General features: G+C 37.3%; 1 protein-coding gene across 9 annotated transcripts in view; it reads left to right on the top strand.

The window, feature by feature from the left end:
• Positions 1-18,866, top strand: part of YAP1 (Yes1 associated transcriptional regulator) — a 94,506-nt gene that overhangs the window by 49,299 nt on the left and 26,341 nt on the right. For 4 of the 9 annotated variants that reach the window (XM_050891122.1, XM_050891144.1, XM_050891133.1 and 1 more), the window contains exons 3-4: positions 3,270-3,385; positions 11,647-11,760. In XM_050891122.1, the coding sequence (XP_050747079.1) occupies positions 3,270-3,385; positions 11,647-11,760 (230 nt within the window). Of the gene's footprint in view, positions 1-2,007; positions 2,046-3,269; positions 3,386-11,646; positions 11,761-18,866 lie in introns of those variants that run through there. The other 5 variants (XM_050891162.1, XM_050891180.1, XM_050891170.1 and 2 more) reach the window with 2 other exon arrangements.

Raw genomic sequence — 18,866 nt, forward strand, 5'->3', positions numbered from 1 at the left:
GGGGAATCTCTGCTCTGGCGCACCTCCTCCCTCGCCTTCTTCACTGACCTCGGTGTCTGCATGGCTGTTTCACATCCCACTCCTCTCCTCACTGGAGCTCCTCTTCTTCTGCCGCCTTCTTCTTCTTCTTCTTCTTCTTCTTCTTCTTCTTCTTCTTCTTCTTCTTCTTCTTCTTCTTCTTCTTCCTCCTCCTCCTCCTCCTCCTCCTCCTCCTCTCCTTTTTTTACTGCAGCTCTTCTTCTTTTCACTCCTCCATCTTATTCTCCACCTCAGGAGTCTGTTTCCCCTTCTTAAATATGCTATTACAGAGGCACTACCACCGTTACTGATCGGCTCGGCCTTGGCCAGAGGCGGGTCCGAGTTGGAGCCAGGGAAGCTTCTAGCAGCTTCTCACAGGAGCCACCCGTGTAGCCCCTCCCCCGCTACACAAACCCAACACATAAGTTCGTAGTGTTAGATGGATTTTTATTGGCGTTAAATGGAAATAAACGAATGTGTTATCATGCGTGAAGTGATGTTTTCACAGTTTCCACTGTTCCCAGAACTGAGTTGAGCAAATATAACAAATCAGAAATAGAGGGCAGGAGTAGCACATGCTGGTACTGTAATTTAAACACATAGTCTGTGAAGCATTGCTGTGCAGTGTTTTTACATCTGTATTATCTTTACCTGCTTTCATTGCTTTGCAAAATTGACCAGCAGAAAAGTGAAAAAATGTTCTCCAGGATGAAGGTTTATGTATAGTCCAGTATATATAGGGCAGTCTTTACTATGTTTTGCCTTGTTTTATAAATAAATAGGCTAAAAAGGAAATAAAGACGTCTTGCTGCATGTGGCATGTTTCTCAGTGGAGCTGAATATTGAAAAACATGCAACCAAAGACACAGTGTGCCTAATAGTACCTGTATTAAGTGAGCTATATTGTGGAAACTAACATGGCAGTGACACCATTTTAATTAACACGCTAGTAACGGGGTTTCCTGTACACAAGGGAAAACTGGCAGTAGTTGCCACATGCAGACAAAGTAAAGCTTTGTTTACTATTATATTTTTGTACAAGTAACATTCCTGCCTATTCTGTGACCCTGCTACAGTGTGTCTGTAACTCTTTGACCTGGAATTGTTTAGAGAGCGTAAAATATACATATCTTAAACCAAAACTTTTTTAAAAGCCACTTTGTGATACTTTCTGCCTTATAACAAAGTCCCTTCAATGATTAGAATGTGATAAATAATTCTACATAAGTAATTATTTTGGTCGCTACTGCCTCATTGTATGATCTTCTGAATTTGGATCTATTCATTCTCGCTTGTTTGAAATGATGAAGTAGTCACAAAAACTAGTATTTTGGGGGAAGATACCAACTTTTTGGACATCAAAGAACATGTTAAAAACATTTAATAATTCAGTGGAGCACATTTTTATTAATTGGAGTCAAGGTTTTGGTTAGTTTCTAGGCATAGCAATTAGTTGCTTAGGGCAGGGAGAAAATAATACTCTGTTTTATTCATCCAGTTTGACCTATGATGAGGTCATAATTTATGACCAGATCTCTTGGATGTGGTCATGCAAATACATAAAGTTTGGGATTCATCTCTTCTAATGTTACTGTATTTGACCTAGTTAACTTAGGTTCCCTTCTTGAAGGCAAAAATAGGCCTGATTCACTTTCAATATGTTCTTTAAATTGATGAAATGAATTGCATCGTAACAGTGCTTATGTAGGTTCCTTTCTTGTTGGTAGAGAGCAGGGTGGCAAGATCAGATGTCAGTGTCCACAAAGATGCTAGTGTTGAGGTGACACATCTGAATTACTTATCCCTTTAGAATGTCTAAAATAATAAAGTACCAGCTCCTAAACTTGAATATGCTTTAAAAGAGACACTGTGAATTGGGAACAGTTGCTGCACAATTATTTAATTCCAACAAAAAGATGTAAAATGTACAGCCTGTTTGATAGTTCGGTACAAATACACATTGATCCACCAAGATACATACAAAACACGATGCAACACTCGAGTACAAAGCAGAGGTATGAGTTGGAGTACCTAGTTTTGAACTCAGATCACCAGTAGAATTTATATTGCAGATTTAAATTTTGTGGTTTTGCTGAAGTAAATGAAAGTGGATGTTCCATGTAATCCAGAAAAAAGTAACTTTAGGGATTATTAATGTAAGGAAAGAATGGTACCAAGTTAATGATGCATTGGATTCTAACTGATAACAATACTATTTGAATATGAGTTTTAATTGATACCCGTTCTAAATGAATCGATAACAAACGTTGTCAGCACTCAGTGTGTATTAGTAGTTTTATTTTTGTCCACATGTACTTCTTGGAGCAGTGTTGCTTAATGGCATCAAGATAGCATTGATGCTTGTTACAAATAGCCTGCATTTGTTATTCATTAGCAAAACATGCTAATCACATACTCAAAAGGTGAAGTAATCATTCATTGCACTTTTGTATTTTCATTGAATTGAATACTTTCGTGAATGACAGTGCTGAATGTACTTTCCAGTTTTTTCAAAACAGATAGATTCTAAGATCCCAAAGTTTTGTAATTAGGTTCTGCAGAGGGCTAGTTGGGTTACTTGACAGTCCACCTATCCTCATCTTTCGACATGAAGTTGAAAGGCAGCAGCACATCACTTTGATATGACTGCTTTAGTGTGACTGGTTACTTAAATTACCACGGAGAGATTGTTCAATTGTCAGTGGCGAGGGGAGTAGTCCATCAAATAATCTGAGGATGTGGTCTATGCACAGAAAGTTTGGGAAGACTAATGATTACTCACTAGCCAGTTCATTACAACTCCCTAGGCATTGAATATGAACTCATCATGCCAAGTTACTGGACTGTGCTTGAGATTCCAGACATAACTGGCTTGGTTTGAAAGACACTGAAGTCACATTTAAAAATGACAAGTAACTAATCAACAAGAAAAGAAAGAGAATGTTTAGTTCAAGGGTACAACATCTAGTTATGGTACAACAGTCTAGATTACGAAATTCATGTTGAGCCTTCTCTCACCATTGCTCTAGCTCAGATTGCTACAGCTGTTTGTTGGGAGGGTGATTGTGGCCAGAGTAAGGGCTTGAGAATCTGACATACCCTGATGCTTGGAAAGAATCCAAACAGTTCTTGCTTCGTTTTGAATGTGGCTGTTGTTGGCAGGCTGAACCTTTTGTTGTTAAACTTTCTGTGCTAGGAGGTCATTGTTGCAAATGTGTGACTGTCCTAACTCTCGCTTTGTTTTGTCTTAGTCACATTGATCAAACAACAACATGGCAAGATCCTAGGAAGGCCATGCTTTCCCAGATGAATGTTACAGCTCCCACCAGTCCTTCCGTGCAGCAGAACATCATGAACTCGGCATCAGGTAAGCAAAATTTGTATTTATGAAAAAGTTCATACAAATGAAGATACCACTAGCTATTTTAATTGGGGGGGGAGGGAGTCCAAGCCTCACAACTGTCCTTCTAGTTATCCTGGTTTTAAACTTTAAATTTGTTGATGCCTGATGCATCAAGCAAGAGGCTGATACTTGAGGTAAGAGAATTTGTATATTTATGACGTCAACAGAAAGTATCCTGTAGTTCTTTGGTTTGTGTTTTTATTTTTTCAAATTAATGATTCAAACATTTAAAGAAGCAGAATTTTTGTCTATATTCTTCTGACTGAAAAGGCTGTTAAATTAATGAAGACCAGAATTTCCATTAAATTAGTGTCAATTTACATGAAAGCTATTGTGCTTCTACAGTGTTCTTCTGCCTCCCCTTGCTCACTTACTAGACTTAGTATACTCCCATTCATTTACCTTTCATTTGTTGTGAACATCTCATTTTCTCCTGTCTTCCCTAAATGAATAAAGCAAACACCTGGAAAATCTTGTTTAGAAGCAGAGGCGTTTTGGTTTTCCTCCTACTTTCCTATCATTTCCAAAACCCTGTATCACGATGATTATTCCTCTACTGAGGAAGTCTGATATCTTTTCCTGGAATATAGAATTGTTTTTCAGCTAGTCTGGAGGGGCTGTCACTAGACAGCAGTAAAGTGTGCTTGTTCTTGCTGTAGAATCTGCTGTGTGTTTTCAGAGCTCTCTTGTCCTGATGATGCAGAGAGCAAGCAGATAAATTTGGTGCCATGCTAGTTTGACTGCTGCGCTCTTCCCTATGCTTTGTCACCTTCTGTCTGTCACTGAGGTTCATGTTTTATTTATTTTCTCACAGTCTGATTGTATTTTGTGTATGTCTGCTGTTCCTGTATTTCACAAAGGTTATTCTCTTGGTGCTGCTTTTTGTTGTCCGTTTAGACAGCTTTGTTTCATGCTGCAATTCATATGTTGCAGACAATACCAAAAAATTAACAGGCATGACCAAACTGTGCTGTTCATGACTGAGTATTAGAGGGGAAGCTAATCAAACTTTTTGCTGGCTAGGCCAGGAGGTTGGATTATCCTGAAACAAATGAGAGTCCTGTTCAAGTTCAGGAAGTCACGATTCAGAGCAATTAAGGTCTCAGGCTCTGATGTGAAAATATAATATCTGTGATTATTTTTTATGTAAATATATCCCACTAAACCTGCAGCAATAGAGATGGCATGTTTTTGCAGGGACACTTCTGAAGAACAGAGAATAGGAGAAAGGAAACAATTCCCTTGGTCTGTCTTGCCTTTTGGCTTATCTTATTTGTGCTAAAGCTACATGCTTGCTGTTTGAATATTGACATAAATTCTGTGTTTTAAGATAACTCCTCAAACCTTCCGTTGTACCGAGAATTAACAGGAAAAAATATTAATAGTGAAGTAGGATTCACTTTATGTACTTAGAAAGAAATGAAGGGTCCTTAGCAAAAAAATAAACTAACTAGTTGTAAGGGGTAAAAATCTAAAAGAGAATCTAGCAAACAGTACATGAGGATTATTTTTAAAAGGAAATCAAGAATTTACATGTAACTGTGTGTGAGCAAGTGATACCACATAGATATTGTTGCTCATGCAATAAAGAACAGTTGAGACGTTTAAGTGGGCTGTGACTTGAGAAGGCACTTATTTGAATACAAGTTCATTGAACATTTATTTTTAATTTCATGGATGATACTGTATTGAATATGAACTGAAAATCTTGCAAAGTTTTTTTTTCTGCAGTGCTCTTAATTTGATAAAGTGCATGAAGAAATCAGAACTTATGTGTATATTGAGTTATGTGTTTATGTGGCATTGCTTTTTTTAAGCTTAAATCAGTTGAGGTGGTGTGACTTGGACCTGGCTCTTTGGATGCACCTGTTTACCCTTAACTTACTTGCATTTAACAAAAATCTGGTTTGAATTAAATAATACTGAACCTGCATTTATTGGATATGATTCTGTTTCTGATACCTGATTTGGCAAACCTTTATGTACTAACTTTAAATTATGACTGTATATTTGTTTTTACTAAAGTCTCTTATATCTTATTGCTTTTTACTACTGAGTTCATGGTAACTTATGCTTCCTTGGTGGCCTTGTAAAGAATCTTTGAGAGAAATGGAAAAATCAAGTAACTGTGTACCACTTCAGCACAGTGGAACTTAAATCTAGAGTGCTAACGTCATAAATATAAGACTACTTAATGTTCTAATTTGGATATTCATCCTCAAGAACTGGAAAGTAAATTTGAGACCTTTAAGACAGAATTTCCTTTTACGAAATATTGCTGGCAATGAAACACGCCCTAGTGCTTTGAGAGCCTTTCATGAAAGATATTGGGAAAAACCAAGTGTAAGTATTGTGACAGCTGGAGGTCACCGACTTGCAAAAAAATGTCCGAAATGCCACAAGGAAGAATGTTTTCCATTCTGTACGGTTCATCCTTGTATAGTGCTCCTTAATTGTAGTACTTAATCAGAAGTTACTGTCCAAGTTTTAGTATATTTAATTACAGACTGCCATAGGAGCTTGTGAGTAAAGTTGCTGTGGTAGAACATAAGAGAGAAGATTTTTAGGAGCTGTCTTGAAAGCCATTAGAAGCTTTAGCCATTTAGCCAGAATTAGAATTCTAGCTGTTAGCTAGAATTAAGAACAGGAAAACAAACTGAAGAGGGAGAAAGAGAACAGAACTCATAAAGCTGCTGTCTGCATATTGAAGATGAACCTGTTGTTTTTTGTGGATAAAAAGGATAAGTGGAGCTCAGGGAAAATGGGAAGAAAGCAAAACTAGAAGGTGTGGTAAGGGTGAAGGCAAGTCAAAAGAGTGTTTAAAATAAAAACAGGGGAGATGTAGCTTAGCATGAGGTTGAGATTTTTAGGTTGTTTTTCTTAAGAAATCCCACCTCGTGAGGCAGCTAAGACTGGATGAGAATCCAGGTATCTTGCTGCAAGTTACGTTTCTTTAAGAAAATTAATAGGCATCTGAACCAGCTTCATCTGTTCCTGGCATGATTTTGTGAATGAACTATTTTATGAGTGTTAGTTAGCATACATCCTTTACAGGAGGGCATCAGTATGTGAAAAGTGAGGATTTTTTTCCCTGATTGTTTTGGTTCTTTGATATTTTTTTTGTCTCAATCTTGCTGAACTTAGCTTGCTACATGTAGTCAACTAAAATGGTTTGGGCCATATGTACGCAGAGAAACACAGTGCTCTTTTAGATGGCGTTTGTTGGTTAATCTTCTGTGAAATAGAACTGCATCTTCACATCAATAATCAAAGAAAACAAGCCTGTTACTTCTAAATATGCAACATGTATATAAAAATTAGTCTTGACTGTTCTGATTTTTTGTGTGTGTGTTTCTAACTATTTTTTCCCTAAAGGTATTAAAGGAGAAACTATGTTCTTCTGTCTTGAATTTAAAAAAAAAAAAAAAAAAAAAAAAAAAGTAGTAATAACGGTACGTTATTCTTTTGAGGAACCTCTCCTATACATTTCTTATGGAGGTAAAGTTATAAATTTGAAAGTAAACAATGCCTGTTTCTTATACAATTACAGTTGATATAACAGAGATGGGACAGTAATTGTATTTATATACTTCCATTCTTCAGATACTTCTACTTCCTGAATCATGCTTGACAGCACTGCTTACTTAAGCCTCTTCTGCTTGCGCGTAGGCATTAGTTAATTAGCTTTGGAGCAGATTACCTGTCTTGGTCCTCTTTTGTCTTCCCTCTTACATTGCAGTTTTGAATTGGCTTCCCGGTGGAAGTTTGTAGACGTAGTGTAATTCCGTTGCCTCTTAGGGTAAGGCTGTAGTGCCATGTTAAAGGTTGGTAGGAAAACAGACACTCGAATTCATAACTCTTGAGGTTTTTTTTCCTCCTTGGGGGGCGGGAGAGTAGGGAAGGATATGCCAATAACTAAAACAAGTTCTAGCTCTTCTCTTAGATTCTTGCTCACTTCAGTTGCAGATTTCTCTTCCGTGTAACCAGTCACACTACAAATTCTGCTTTGTGTACAGTCAACACTACATATGATCTGTTGTGAAACTGGAGTTTCTAAGTATCTGCATGACAGTAATGTTAATTTCTTTCTTCATCTCCAAAAAATGCCCCTTTTTTAATAGTGTCTTTGTAAGTTTTACTGATTTGACAGAATAAAGGTGGACTTTAGGTAAATTTTGTAGACTTCAATATAATTTTAAAAAGTTTTGGAATCACAGTGACAGTGATTGAAGGGAAAGATTTCAGCTTTCACAGAGAAAGATTAGGAATGTTCTTAGAGATCAGTGTTTGTATTAGGTGAAGGTGAGTCCTGCTGTTGAATGTAGATGTTTCCGTTCCTAGGTTGTCCATGCATATTCTTTTAATATCTAGATGCAGATGCCCTCTAATATGCATTAACCTTTTGATAAAGTACAGCTTTATTTACATTTATTTTACAATTAAATATCAGAAACTGTAGGGACTTGCAAGATTTACTTTGTATCCCGGCATAGCTTGAATCTCTACTACATTTTTGCTCTTGTTACTCTTTCTGTTGCTTTCTGTCTGCCAGCAGCGAGCTCTGCTTTGTGTTCAAGACTCTGCATTTCATGGCAAAAATGGTATATTGAGAAAGTAAAAACTCACAAAAAATGGAGACATGCACCAGACAGACACATGCACACAGACTTTTAAAATTACATGTATTTATGTTAAGTTATACCATTATATAAATATTTAGTTACAGAGGTATGCCTTATCAGGAGTTCTGTAAGGATGGCTTACATTTGGAAATTGGAATCTGATTTTTGGATAACCTTGTCTTTAGAAGTACCACAGTAAATGGTGAGTTCCGTAGAAGGGTTGTCTCTGCCTGTGCAAATAATTTCATAGAATTGTAAGCTTATGGTTGTGATTGTGTTCAATTGACCTAGGAGGCACCAAACAGAACTAGTAGGAGACCATGCCACAGAGATATTGTTGGTGCTAAATGTTTAGAAAGGTTCAAGGGGAGACTGGAAAAGTACTTGAAAGAGAGATCCTTTGGCACCTAGGAAATAGAATTTGGCTCAAGAAAACACCTGAGGTGCTTGGAGGCCAAGTGACTATTCATAGCCACTATACTTTTTGGGTCTATATGTGTATTCAGTGCTTTATTTAAAAGTTCATAGGGTGTGACAGTCACTAAACGGGCTACTTTCAGCAACAAGATCTGTCCGTCACCCCAGGCTGGGGGCCTAGGCTAAAGGGGCTTTCGGTTAGACCCAGCACGGCTGTTTTTGTACAACATGGGCTACAGTAACTATGGAAATTTTAGTGGGAAGGTCTGAAGAGCAGCAATATAGAGCTTACATAACTTAAGTCACTTAAAAACAAGGTAATGCTGGGAATTCTGTTCCTATTGAGCCTTTTGGAGGAAAAGGGACATGTAATTGCACAGGAATTTTCCTAGATGCTCTGAGTGAATGTGTCTGCTATTCTTCACCATGGTTTTCCATTTTTCCTCTGTTACTTGCCTCTAATACAGAGTTTGTCAGACAGCCAGTTACAAAATCAGACTTGACAGTCTTCTGGTTTCACAACTGCTCACAAAACCAAATAGGAATTACAGAAAGCAGTACTAATCAATTTTTGAACTACCATTTCAATATGTAAGGATGACAGCAGAAACACAAGAGCAGTTTGCTGGCCAGGGAAGAAAGCAACATCATGATTAATGCCAAAAGTTTCTAGAGAGAAAAGTTCTGTTTCTGCAGCCGTTGGTGGCACTTAGCAAGGAAGACTTGCTACTATGATAGCCAGGTGAGCAGACAGACTTTTCCTGTCCTGTCCACAGCTGTGCATTTTAGATAGAAAGAGAACCTTGCCCAGGTTTGTCTCTAGTAAGCTAGTACTCATCAGATCACTGAATTTCATAAGCAGTGTTGTTCCACCAGGTAGGTGAACTGATCAGCTTCTGGCATCCTGCTTCAAAGGCATTTTGTTCTTATTTACTACAAAGGAACATGCTGGACCAGTATACACTTTCCTCAATGTTCAGCAAGACTGACACCCCAAGGCTAGTTTTGTTTTTCCTAGAGCCAGCTGGGTTTTTTGGCTTTGCAGTTCAAAAGAGAATTTCTTGCTGAGTTTCATCTCTGAGGGATGTGTGGCGTAGAAGGACTGAGGAGAATGGTAGCAAGAAGGTCTGCCCACATGGCTAGTGTGTTGGCTTAGCAGTCAAGGAACATTTTTGGTTCTTCATTGGCTTCTACACTTGGATGATGTGGGGCATGTCGCTGTGCTCCTATGCCCCAGTTTTATAAAATGGCATCTCACTGATTAGCTGGCTGGTCTTTGGGTATGGTAACAAAGTAAAGGGTTCTTTGCACTTGAGCTTTCAATTCTGTATTGAAGTCCTGTTATACTGTGAATATGTTTGGATTTATGAATGTTTTGCAGCGTTGTCACTCTTTCTTGCCTGTTCTGTTCACTAGCCTCTGATAAAAGCTGAGGTACTTTTGTTACTTGTATGCAGCATTTAAAGCTTGTGAGCATTAAGGATGGGAAGGAAATGTCCAATGGTTAGATCACTGGTTTTCCTCACTCAAAAACCTGTAGCTCTAATGGTGAGGTAGTGAGGTTGCTAGAGAAGGGCATAGTTTTCTGAGCCAAAATGAAATAGTTGAAATTAGAAATGTAGTTTGCAGGGGATCTTCAAAGACCACAGTAAGAAATTCTTGTCCTGGTTATGCCTTGGAATATTACTGGCATGCAATCGAATGATTATTTTACTCTTTTTGACATTTCTCCAAGAACATCTTTTGAGATTAAGCTAACAAATCTATCCTTCCCCCCCCCAGCTTTAGACAATGAATTCTTCAACAGGAACATGACTTTAGGACAAAATGACAGGCAAAGAGCTAATGTAGTTTGAATATGGATATAGTAGGTACTTCAGGCATTTATCAGATACACACACGTATTTTTGTGTGTCTGAATCTCATGTGTGGAATTATGATGTTTGTGCATACTTGATGTATCTTACATTATACAGAATGGTCTGTTAGTCCAAGTCTAACAGCCAGATGGCTTTTGCTAGTGTATTACTGTATTACACTGAGGAAGAGTGGAAGGAGAGGTTGAAATATGGTGGCTTCCTGTAGCAGGACTTGTTCTAATTTTTTTTACGTTCTTAACATTTGTAGTGGATCTTTTGCTATATCATCTTAGGATTGTACTTAAATCTAAAGAAATACAGGCAAGATCTTCCTGTATTTGATTTAGATATTTTTAAAAGTCCATATCTATGTGAGTATAAGAACATACATATGTTTGTAAAGCACCTGCCAGATAAGATGAGATGAATGTAACTTTAAGAATAGTTTTCAGTCTAAGCAAAATACAGATGAATGTACATGATCATATAGAGATGTTAATGAACTGTATAGCGATGAAAGGTGGTTTTCTCGAAAGCTGCTATTTGGAACATAAGGGAAACACACCTCAAGACTCTGTGTTCAGACATTAGCTATGGACTCCATAACACCATCACCTATCTCCCTTTTACCATTTCCTAAATGTAAGTTTCCCTGCCTGTGCCTTCCTGCTCATAGAGGTGTAGCACTGCTGTTAATAGCACTGTGTCTCTATGTCTGCTCCTGGTGTTTTCTTACCTGTGCTTTTTCATTGCTTGTTTGCCTCCTGTTCCTCAGGTTTGTGTTTTTGCTTGCTTAAGCCTTTAATGCTTTCACAGACAGTTATGGTATGAGGTAAAGGGAAAATGAGTTTTGTCACTTTTTTAAATTGTTTCTGAAAGATAGAGGAATATTTCAGGATCTCATCAGTGTTACCTTGTTGCTCCTGCTGGGTCTTAATCACTAGATGAACTTTCCCATGAGAGGTAGAATATCTCTGTGCTTGTTCTTTTTCCTGGTGCTCATGCTGGTTTCATTCTGGCAGGCTTGACTTATTGCTGGTTTTGTACTATAATGCTATAGCAAAAGGGAGTGTCAAAAGCGTATGAAAGGATGCAAACAAGTTATAAAATTGAACTCCAAATCCTAAATCAAAATGATAGAGTGTTTTCTGTTCTTTGATTTCCCACCCGCCACTTCTTTGCCCTTATCCCAGAAATGTTAGACATGAGCTTGAAACTCTTCTGTTTCATGTACTGTTCTATATGTAAAATGTTGGAATTTTTTTTAGATCAATTTCAGCTGGAGCAAACAAGAGCCCGCCATCAACTCCTTCCTTCTATATTTCAGGCCCACTCCCCGATGGATGGGAACAAGCTATGACCCAGGATGGAGAAATTTACTACATAAACCATAAGAACAAGACCACATCTTGGCTAGACCCAAGGCTTGACCCACGCTTTGGTAAAAGTTCATCTCACTTCAGAATTTTTGATTCGCTTCAGTTCACTCAGCTTTAATTTTGCAGGCATATTTTGAAAACTTTTTATAGTACGATTAAAATATATTTTAATCTGAATTATAGAGACCTTATTTAAATCATTATTTAAAAAAAAAAGATAAAAAGGATTAGCATATATCCTTTAGGAGTGTATGTCACCAAAGTTTCTAATGCTAGGGGTTGGTATTTTGCCATATGATCCATACATTTCCCAAAATTGGTGGCATTCAGAAATTACTTCCCTAGAGACAGTTTCGGCCAAGCTCACTCTTCCCTTTAAAATTGCAAAACTTTACCACAGAAGAATCTTTTAATTCCTAAACAAATATTTACTTTCCTTTGCGCTGTCTTAAAGAGGGCGTTGTCAAATAATAATTTATGCTCTTTAAATATACTTGAAACATATACCAGCTTATAATTCCAGCTTGTCACAGTGATGATCATGACAAAACTTTCTGTTTTAAACTATGTGGAGAGAAATGATTAGTTTTGTTGTTTCTACTTTAATAATCTTTTTGTGGGGTAAAGACTGTAATATTAGAAATAGAAATAGTAACTTAAATTAGGGATCACAAGGTCTAGATGTAAAAATTTAACAAAATAAAACTGATAACTCATTTTTTGTAATGTTCATGATCTATATGAAGAGCAGAGCGGCAAACATTTAAATAAATATTGGCACTGATGACTATGAATAGCAATAGCATATAATATTAAGAGACTCTAAACTAGTTTCTTAGATCGTCCAAGTGATTGTTCTGATGTATTTAAGGTGGTATTACAACTTCAGTTTTTGTATAAAGCCATGACCTGTGTGTGTAAGCTTTGTTAGTTGTATTAATTTGCCCTTGATTTGTTTTCCCAATAACTATTTTCGACTCCTTTGGATTTTAGTTACTTTTCCAGAGCCATGGAAAAAACAGTAGGGGTAAAAAAAAAAGAAGAGATCATTGTGGTTTTCAGGCTTTAGTTTTGGACTCAGTGCAACTAAATGAAAACAGTGTGCAGATCACTGAGTAGGTCAGGCCGAGGGGATACAAAGCCTTTGAAGCTTTACGGGGGATGACCTAACAACAACTGTGGGCCCCTTTTGGGAGAGGCATTAACTCCATGAATGCCATATAAACACAGAGCTGCAAAACTCAACAGTCGCTGTTCTGTTTTGTTTTTCTGAAATGGCTGTTAGAAATTTCAGCATTTTTGTTTTGTAGGCTTGAGTGCTTACTTTAAACATCCGTTTGCTCTTATGGAGAACACCAGATTGTCACACTTCGTTTATAAACTGCTCACCAGTTTGTAGACAGGTTGAACCACTGTGCAACTTGAGCGCAAAGGTGGGGCATATGTTGAAGGTTGTCAGCTTTGCCAAATGTCTGTGCTGGCTTTAACACCAGCCAGAGTTGCAGACCTGTTTGTGTGTTGCAAGAGGAGCGTGTGAGTAATTTGCAACTTCACAATTACTTAATATGTGAATAAGGCTGAAAAGGAAGCAGTCATTTTGAAAATCAGTGTTGCCTTTTGCAGTTAAAAGAGGCAGGTCAATTATATTTACTTAAGTAATCTTGCAGGGTATGTATTTTTCTTTTCGTTGTATTACTTTATAGTTTCCAGTGATGAGCTGGAATTAAAAAGGAGCGTGGAAAAGGCTTTAATTGACAGAGATCGTGAGTGAGATGAATCTTGTTTCTCAGAACTATTTTATACTCCTGTAAATAGTATGGTCTAACTGTAAGGGCAAAAGCTACTTGTCTTGTGCATACTGAAACTCCATCAAATGTTAAGGCTGTGCAGTTAAACTGAAAGAAGTTAGAAATGTCCAAAAGACTGCATAAGGGTTTCTTGCTGCATAGCTTCCCTTTTTGGGCCCACTGCGTATGTGTATCCCAGACAGGCTTGAGTACATGCCAAGGCTCTTTATTTTGTGGTCGGACTTTTAATCTATTCCAGACCTTTTCAATCAAAGAGCTCAAGTGTAACTGAAAGGGGCAGGAAAGAAAAAAAAAAAGCATGTGGGCTCTTCTGATCTAGAGTGACGGCAAATAGAGACAAGCTGCTAGCTGCTGTTGAGCTTGAAGGAGTTTTCCTTGAAATCTTAAGTTGTACACATTGTATTGTGGTTTATGTTTTTATCATTTGAGCCAAGAAAATACAAAATCTTATTCCTGTTGCTTTCTCACTTGTGACCTCCTTAAGTCACTCCAGTAAAGAAGGAAAAAAAATCTGTTTGACAGAGCTAACGTACTGAGCCTTGCATTTATCAATCATGTGGAGATCCTCAACAAATAATGTGCTGTGACCCTAAATAGCATGTGAATGACTCAGAAGTTTACCTTTCTGTGCTTAATATAGGTTGAAAATTCTGTTGAGTTTTTTCCCCGTGAGGATCACCATACTCTTTTCTGTTGCTGTGTTTTAATATAAGGGCTTGGTTTTCACTATTTTTTGACTACTAACACTTTCAGAAGCAATCCTCGGTGAATTCATCTTTGTAATGTTGAAGCTTTTGATTATTACAGTGATACCAATGTTGATTGAAAATGAAGGAGAAATTCATTTCTTCCTTGACACTGCCACTTGCACCAATCTGAAGAACCATTGAAAACAATAAAGCTATTGAATGGTATGTGCAAACATACTCTTCTGTGCCAGTATTCAGAAACAGAAGGTTTGAAGAGTCTTTGCTCTTACTACTTCTGAATTCCCAGCTTCCAGGGAGACAGCCCTTATGTCTCTGTATATTCCTCATCAGATGGAAGCTTTGCATTCATCTTTATTTTCTCTGGTAGGTGTGCATATACCTCCCCCCCCCCCCTCCTCCTCTCTCTCTCCCCTTCCTTCTTTCCTTCCTTCTTTCCTTCCTTCTTTTGTAGTGCTGGGAATTTTCCATTAATGTGGCTAGAAAAGAGAGAGAGGAAGGAGAATCAGTTTGAAGAAATTGTTTTAGGCGGAAACACTTATTGACTTACTTGGTAAGGAGAATTTGGTTATTGCATTCATGCTTTTAAACAGAAAATAAAAGGATGCACTTAATATGGATTCTTTCCTGGAGCAGACTTGTAAGACTAATGCATCAGATAAGAGTCCCTGTCAGAATACCCAGCTGTGGAGTAGGCTGGGTCTAAAATCTGAGTGCTCCAAGTTGAAGATAAGAACTCTGTTCCAAGACTCAGATCTAACATCTTTGAAGTGGGCTTGAGGTCTTCAGCTACACCACTTAAACGGCAGTGAAGTCTTGCGGCTCAGACGTTGATCCTCCAAGTCTACGTATTTGACTTTAGAACAGTTTTGCGTTAGGAGACTTAACAAACTTCAAAAATCTAGGAAAGAACCAAGTATGAAAGGAGGGTCTTCTCATGCCAAGCACAGGCAGTCATAAAAGATGACATGAGATCAAAGGAATGGGGATGGGAGGGAGGGTCCTTAGGCCTGTGCCAGCAGGATTCTTGTCTAGTGGAGCATCTGGTAGAAACATGCTGTCCTACCTTCTCAGTGCCTTTGCAGGCCTTGTAGTAAGGTGCTTCAATGTTGGTTTTTTTTTTGTTGGTTTTTGTTTGTTTGTTTGTTTGTTTTTGTTTTTTGTTATTTCTTTAAGGTAATTGGACTGTCAGGTTGAGCTTGTGTTTTGGACTGTTTTGTCTTTACTAGCTTCTGCTATTGTCCATTGGTCATTCTTCTCAGATCCTACTGTTTTTCTTAAGCCTTCCAGATAATGTTTTCTTGATAGTCAAAGAACGTCTGGGTAGGAAGCAGGTCAGCTATGCATTCTGAGTGGCTGGAGTTGGTGAAGTAGAAGAACATCTGCTTTTTCTATAAAATTAAATTTCCTAGAACCAGTTGAAGTTTGGAATCGTTCAACTTTATTGCTACAAGTTTCCAAGAATTGGCTTTTGTATCAAATACCATTAAAGGGATTTTAACTGTTATTTAAGTTTGCAGATGATAGGAGTTGTTTTTGAAATGCAACTTAAAATAATTTGCCTGTTTGAGGATACTTAATTTGTTAAATTCGAAGATGGGACAGTGAACTTGAAGTGGAAAAATACCAGAAACTGGCAGTTGATTTCTGTGTCTCTATTGGGTTAATATAAGTCTTGTGTTTAAACAGTAGTACTCCATTAGAGTAGTCAGACAAGTCTGTCTGCAGGAATTGGAATAAAACAAGATACTGTTTCAGTTTTCTTGTTATTTTATTCCAGATTTCAGTTTCATAGATTTGTTACTAGGGATCATACCAGTGTTACACATGCCCAGTCTTTTTCCTTCTGTTCTTTCAAATGTTGGAGCTGCCATATGGGGTATGAAGCAAAAGATGTGACCTCAGATTGAAATCATTGCCACAGCTTTATTTTTATCACTCCCACTTAGAGATTATGTTAATGTTTTTTGAAGTTCTGTATGAATTTTGGATGAGGAGGAAGGCAAGACAGTGTTTAATATCATTATGGAAAGTGCCATACTGTACACATGGGGCTCTGTGTACAGTAGCTGCTTGAATTACACAAGTAGGAAAAGAAATAAAAGCAATGATAACAGTAGGAGTATAGAGGATGCACATCAGGATTTTCTGCTTCCTTTTTTAGTAATGTACGAACATTATACCTTCGAAACAATGAAAAGGGCTTGTTCAGAAATACTGAAGTAAAATGCACCTGTAGATTTCATTGAAACGTGTATTTATCAGTGCCATTAAAAAAAAAAACCAACAAAAAACAACCACACAACAAACTTGAAATGCACTTAAAAGCTTAAGCTTCGGAGCATCTGCTAGTTTTTAAGTATTGGAAATTAAAAGGAAGTACTCCATAGTGTTGCTTTCTTATCCCTTACCTGTCTAGCACTTTGTTTAATATGTGTTGCTTCAAATTCGTTTGTAGGAGCCTTGCCAGAGGCACATTTCTGGACAAGATAGAACTAGAAAGCTAGACTGGAAAACTTTTTTTTGGCCTTTGTCTGGTCAAAAAAAAACCCCAGACCTTATGTCTGGTCACAGTGGCATTTCAGATTTTTTAAGTTCCAGATCTGCCTTCCATTTTTGCACAAAAGCAGAGCATGAGCCACAGTTGGTTTTGATCTGCAAATGCAATGGCATATCCTCTTTACGTGCTCTCTGTTTTTCCAGGAGAACAATTTCAGGAGATCACTTAGGATGGGGAAAAGACTTCTGTATGTTGGTATGTGTGTCAGAGAATGTGTACAGATGGAGCAGCATCAGTTTTCAGTGAACCAGTGACTTGTGTCAAAGTGAGCTCGTTGCGAATCTGCAGAGGCAGATGAAATTTCACTGGTAAGCATCCCTTTGTAATAGGGAGTGCTGCCCTTATGGTAGTGACAATAAATGTTTATTAGTGGTTCATCAATATCAGAAAGTGAAATCTTGTTTTGTTCGAAAGCAGGATGTATTTAGACCTCTTTGCTGAACAGAGTTCACTGAAGAAATCGTTAAATCTGTCCACAAGTATTGTGTAAGGATGCAGTTATCTACTTTATGTAGCATATTTGTATACTAATAAAAAGGGGGAAAAAAACCCACTTTTATTAAGGATTTGTCAGGGCAGTAGGTTTATGTAAGTTTATACCTGTTTGGGATTTTGTTTTGTTTTCAGAATAGTTTAATCCTGTTTGAGAAAGGAGATTTGTTGGTAATGGTGTCTTTATGCCAGTAAAAATAATGCGTACTTCCAGTGTTGTGCTAGAACAGCTGTGACAGTGAAAGAAAACTGCACTCCTAATAGGGTCATTTTCTCCTCCGTATCCTTCTGACACTGCAGTTTGCATGTCTCTGTTAATGAGCATACTACGTTAAAAATTGAAGGTGCATCGTTTTGAACACATCATTCATTATCTGTAATCTAAATATATATACGCACACACAATAATTATATATGATATCTAGTCATATATAATCTAAAATTCAAAGAAGCATCAGCTTTTTTCCTTCTTGAATTCAGTCATGTTGAAACATGATTTCAGTTTCTTATATACGGAAGACAATTTTGTTCTGTTTCTTGACAGTATACTGTTGATTTTTATTTTTTTTTAATTACGGTAGTTTTTACTGGATTTTGTAATTCCTGTTTAATCATTTCTAATGGGCTTATGACAGAGATTAAAAAAAAGATGCAGATGTGCACATGCATATACACCGGGTTTGTTCCCCTCAAATTGAAGGAAACCTGCATTTTAAAGAAAAAGTTCTCATTTTATAAGAAATTGTACAAAAGCTTGTCTTCTGACCTAATTAACCCAGGAGGTATTATGTGGTGATTAAGCAGTGAAACTGTTTGCAGCTAATACCCTTATGTAGACTCTTTGCTGATTGAACTTTGGTCTAAAATGTGGACTAGCTTTGATTAAATATATTTTGCCAGATACTCAGTGGACAGACATGGGGCCTTGATGAGCTCAGTCCTGCACTTTCTGTAGTCTTCAGTGTTTCATACATACAATTTAAACTTAGATGACATTAGTTGAGGTGTTTTCTCATAATCTGTCTTATGCAGTGTGTCCTACATAGTTCTCCTGTAGTACTGATACTTACACTGTCAGTTCCATTCTGTATGAAGATTTAAAAATAAAGTCAAATATTTTAAAAATTGTTTAGACTTCCAAAATTAAAATTGATTTCTTTTTAAATAATGGAAAATGGTTTGTTTTATATGCATGCACTGAGCAGAAGTTTCTTATAGCTATTTACGTTACTGCTGAATCTCATTTATATTTGCTTTTCTGGCTGGCCAGAATATTTCAGTTCATCTGAAACTGGCATACATTGAGTTAAAGTGCTTTATAAATATTGCTGTTGACTTCTATGGGGAAAAAAGTTAGAGCCATGAACAACTGCAACAGCATTTTACTCCAGTTTAGTTTCCAGTGTGTTAAGAGTCTGTCTGTGGATGCTATAGAGTCTTAGTGGTGGTCAATCAATGCAGCTGTTGCACCTCTGGATTTTAGGATAAAGAAAAACTTGTAAAAACAATGGCAGCTTTATCAAAGAAAACAAAGAACTGTTTAAATTAATTTATATTGTTTTAATCAGCAGGTGCTATAGTGATAGAAGAACAAAAAGAAA

The sequence above is a fragment of the Gymnogyps californianus genome, chromosome 1, assembly GCF_018139145.2.
Source record: "Gymnogyps californianus isolate 813 chromosome 1, ASM1813914v2, whole genome shotgun sequence".
NCBI lineage: Eukaryota > Metazoa > Chordata > Aves > Accipitriformes > Cathartidae > Gymnogyps > Gymnogyps californianus.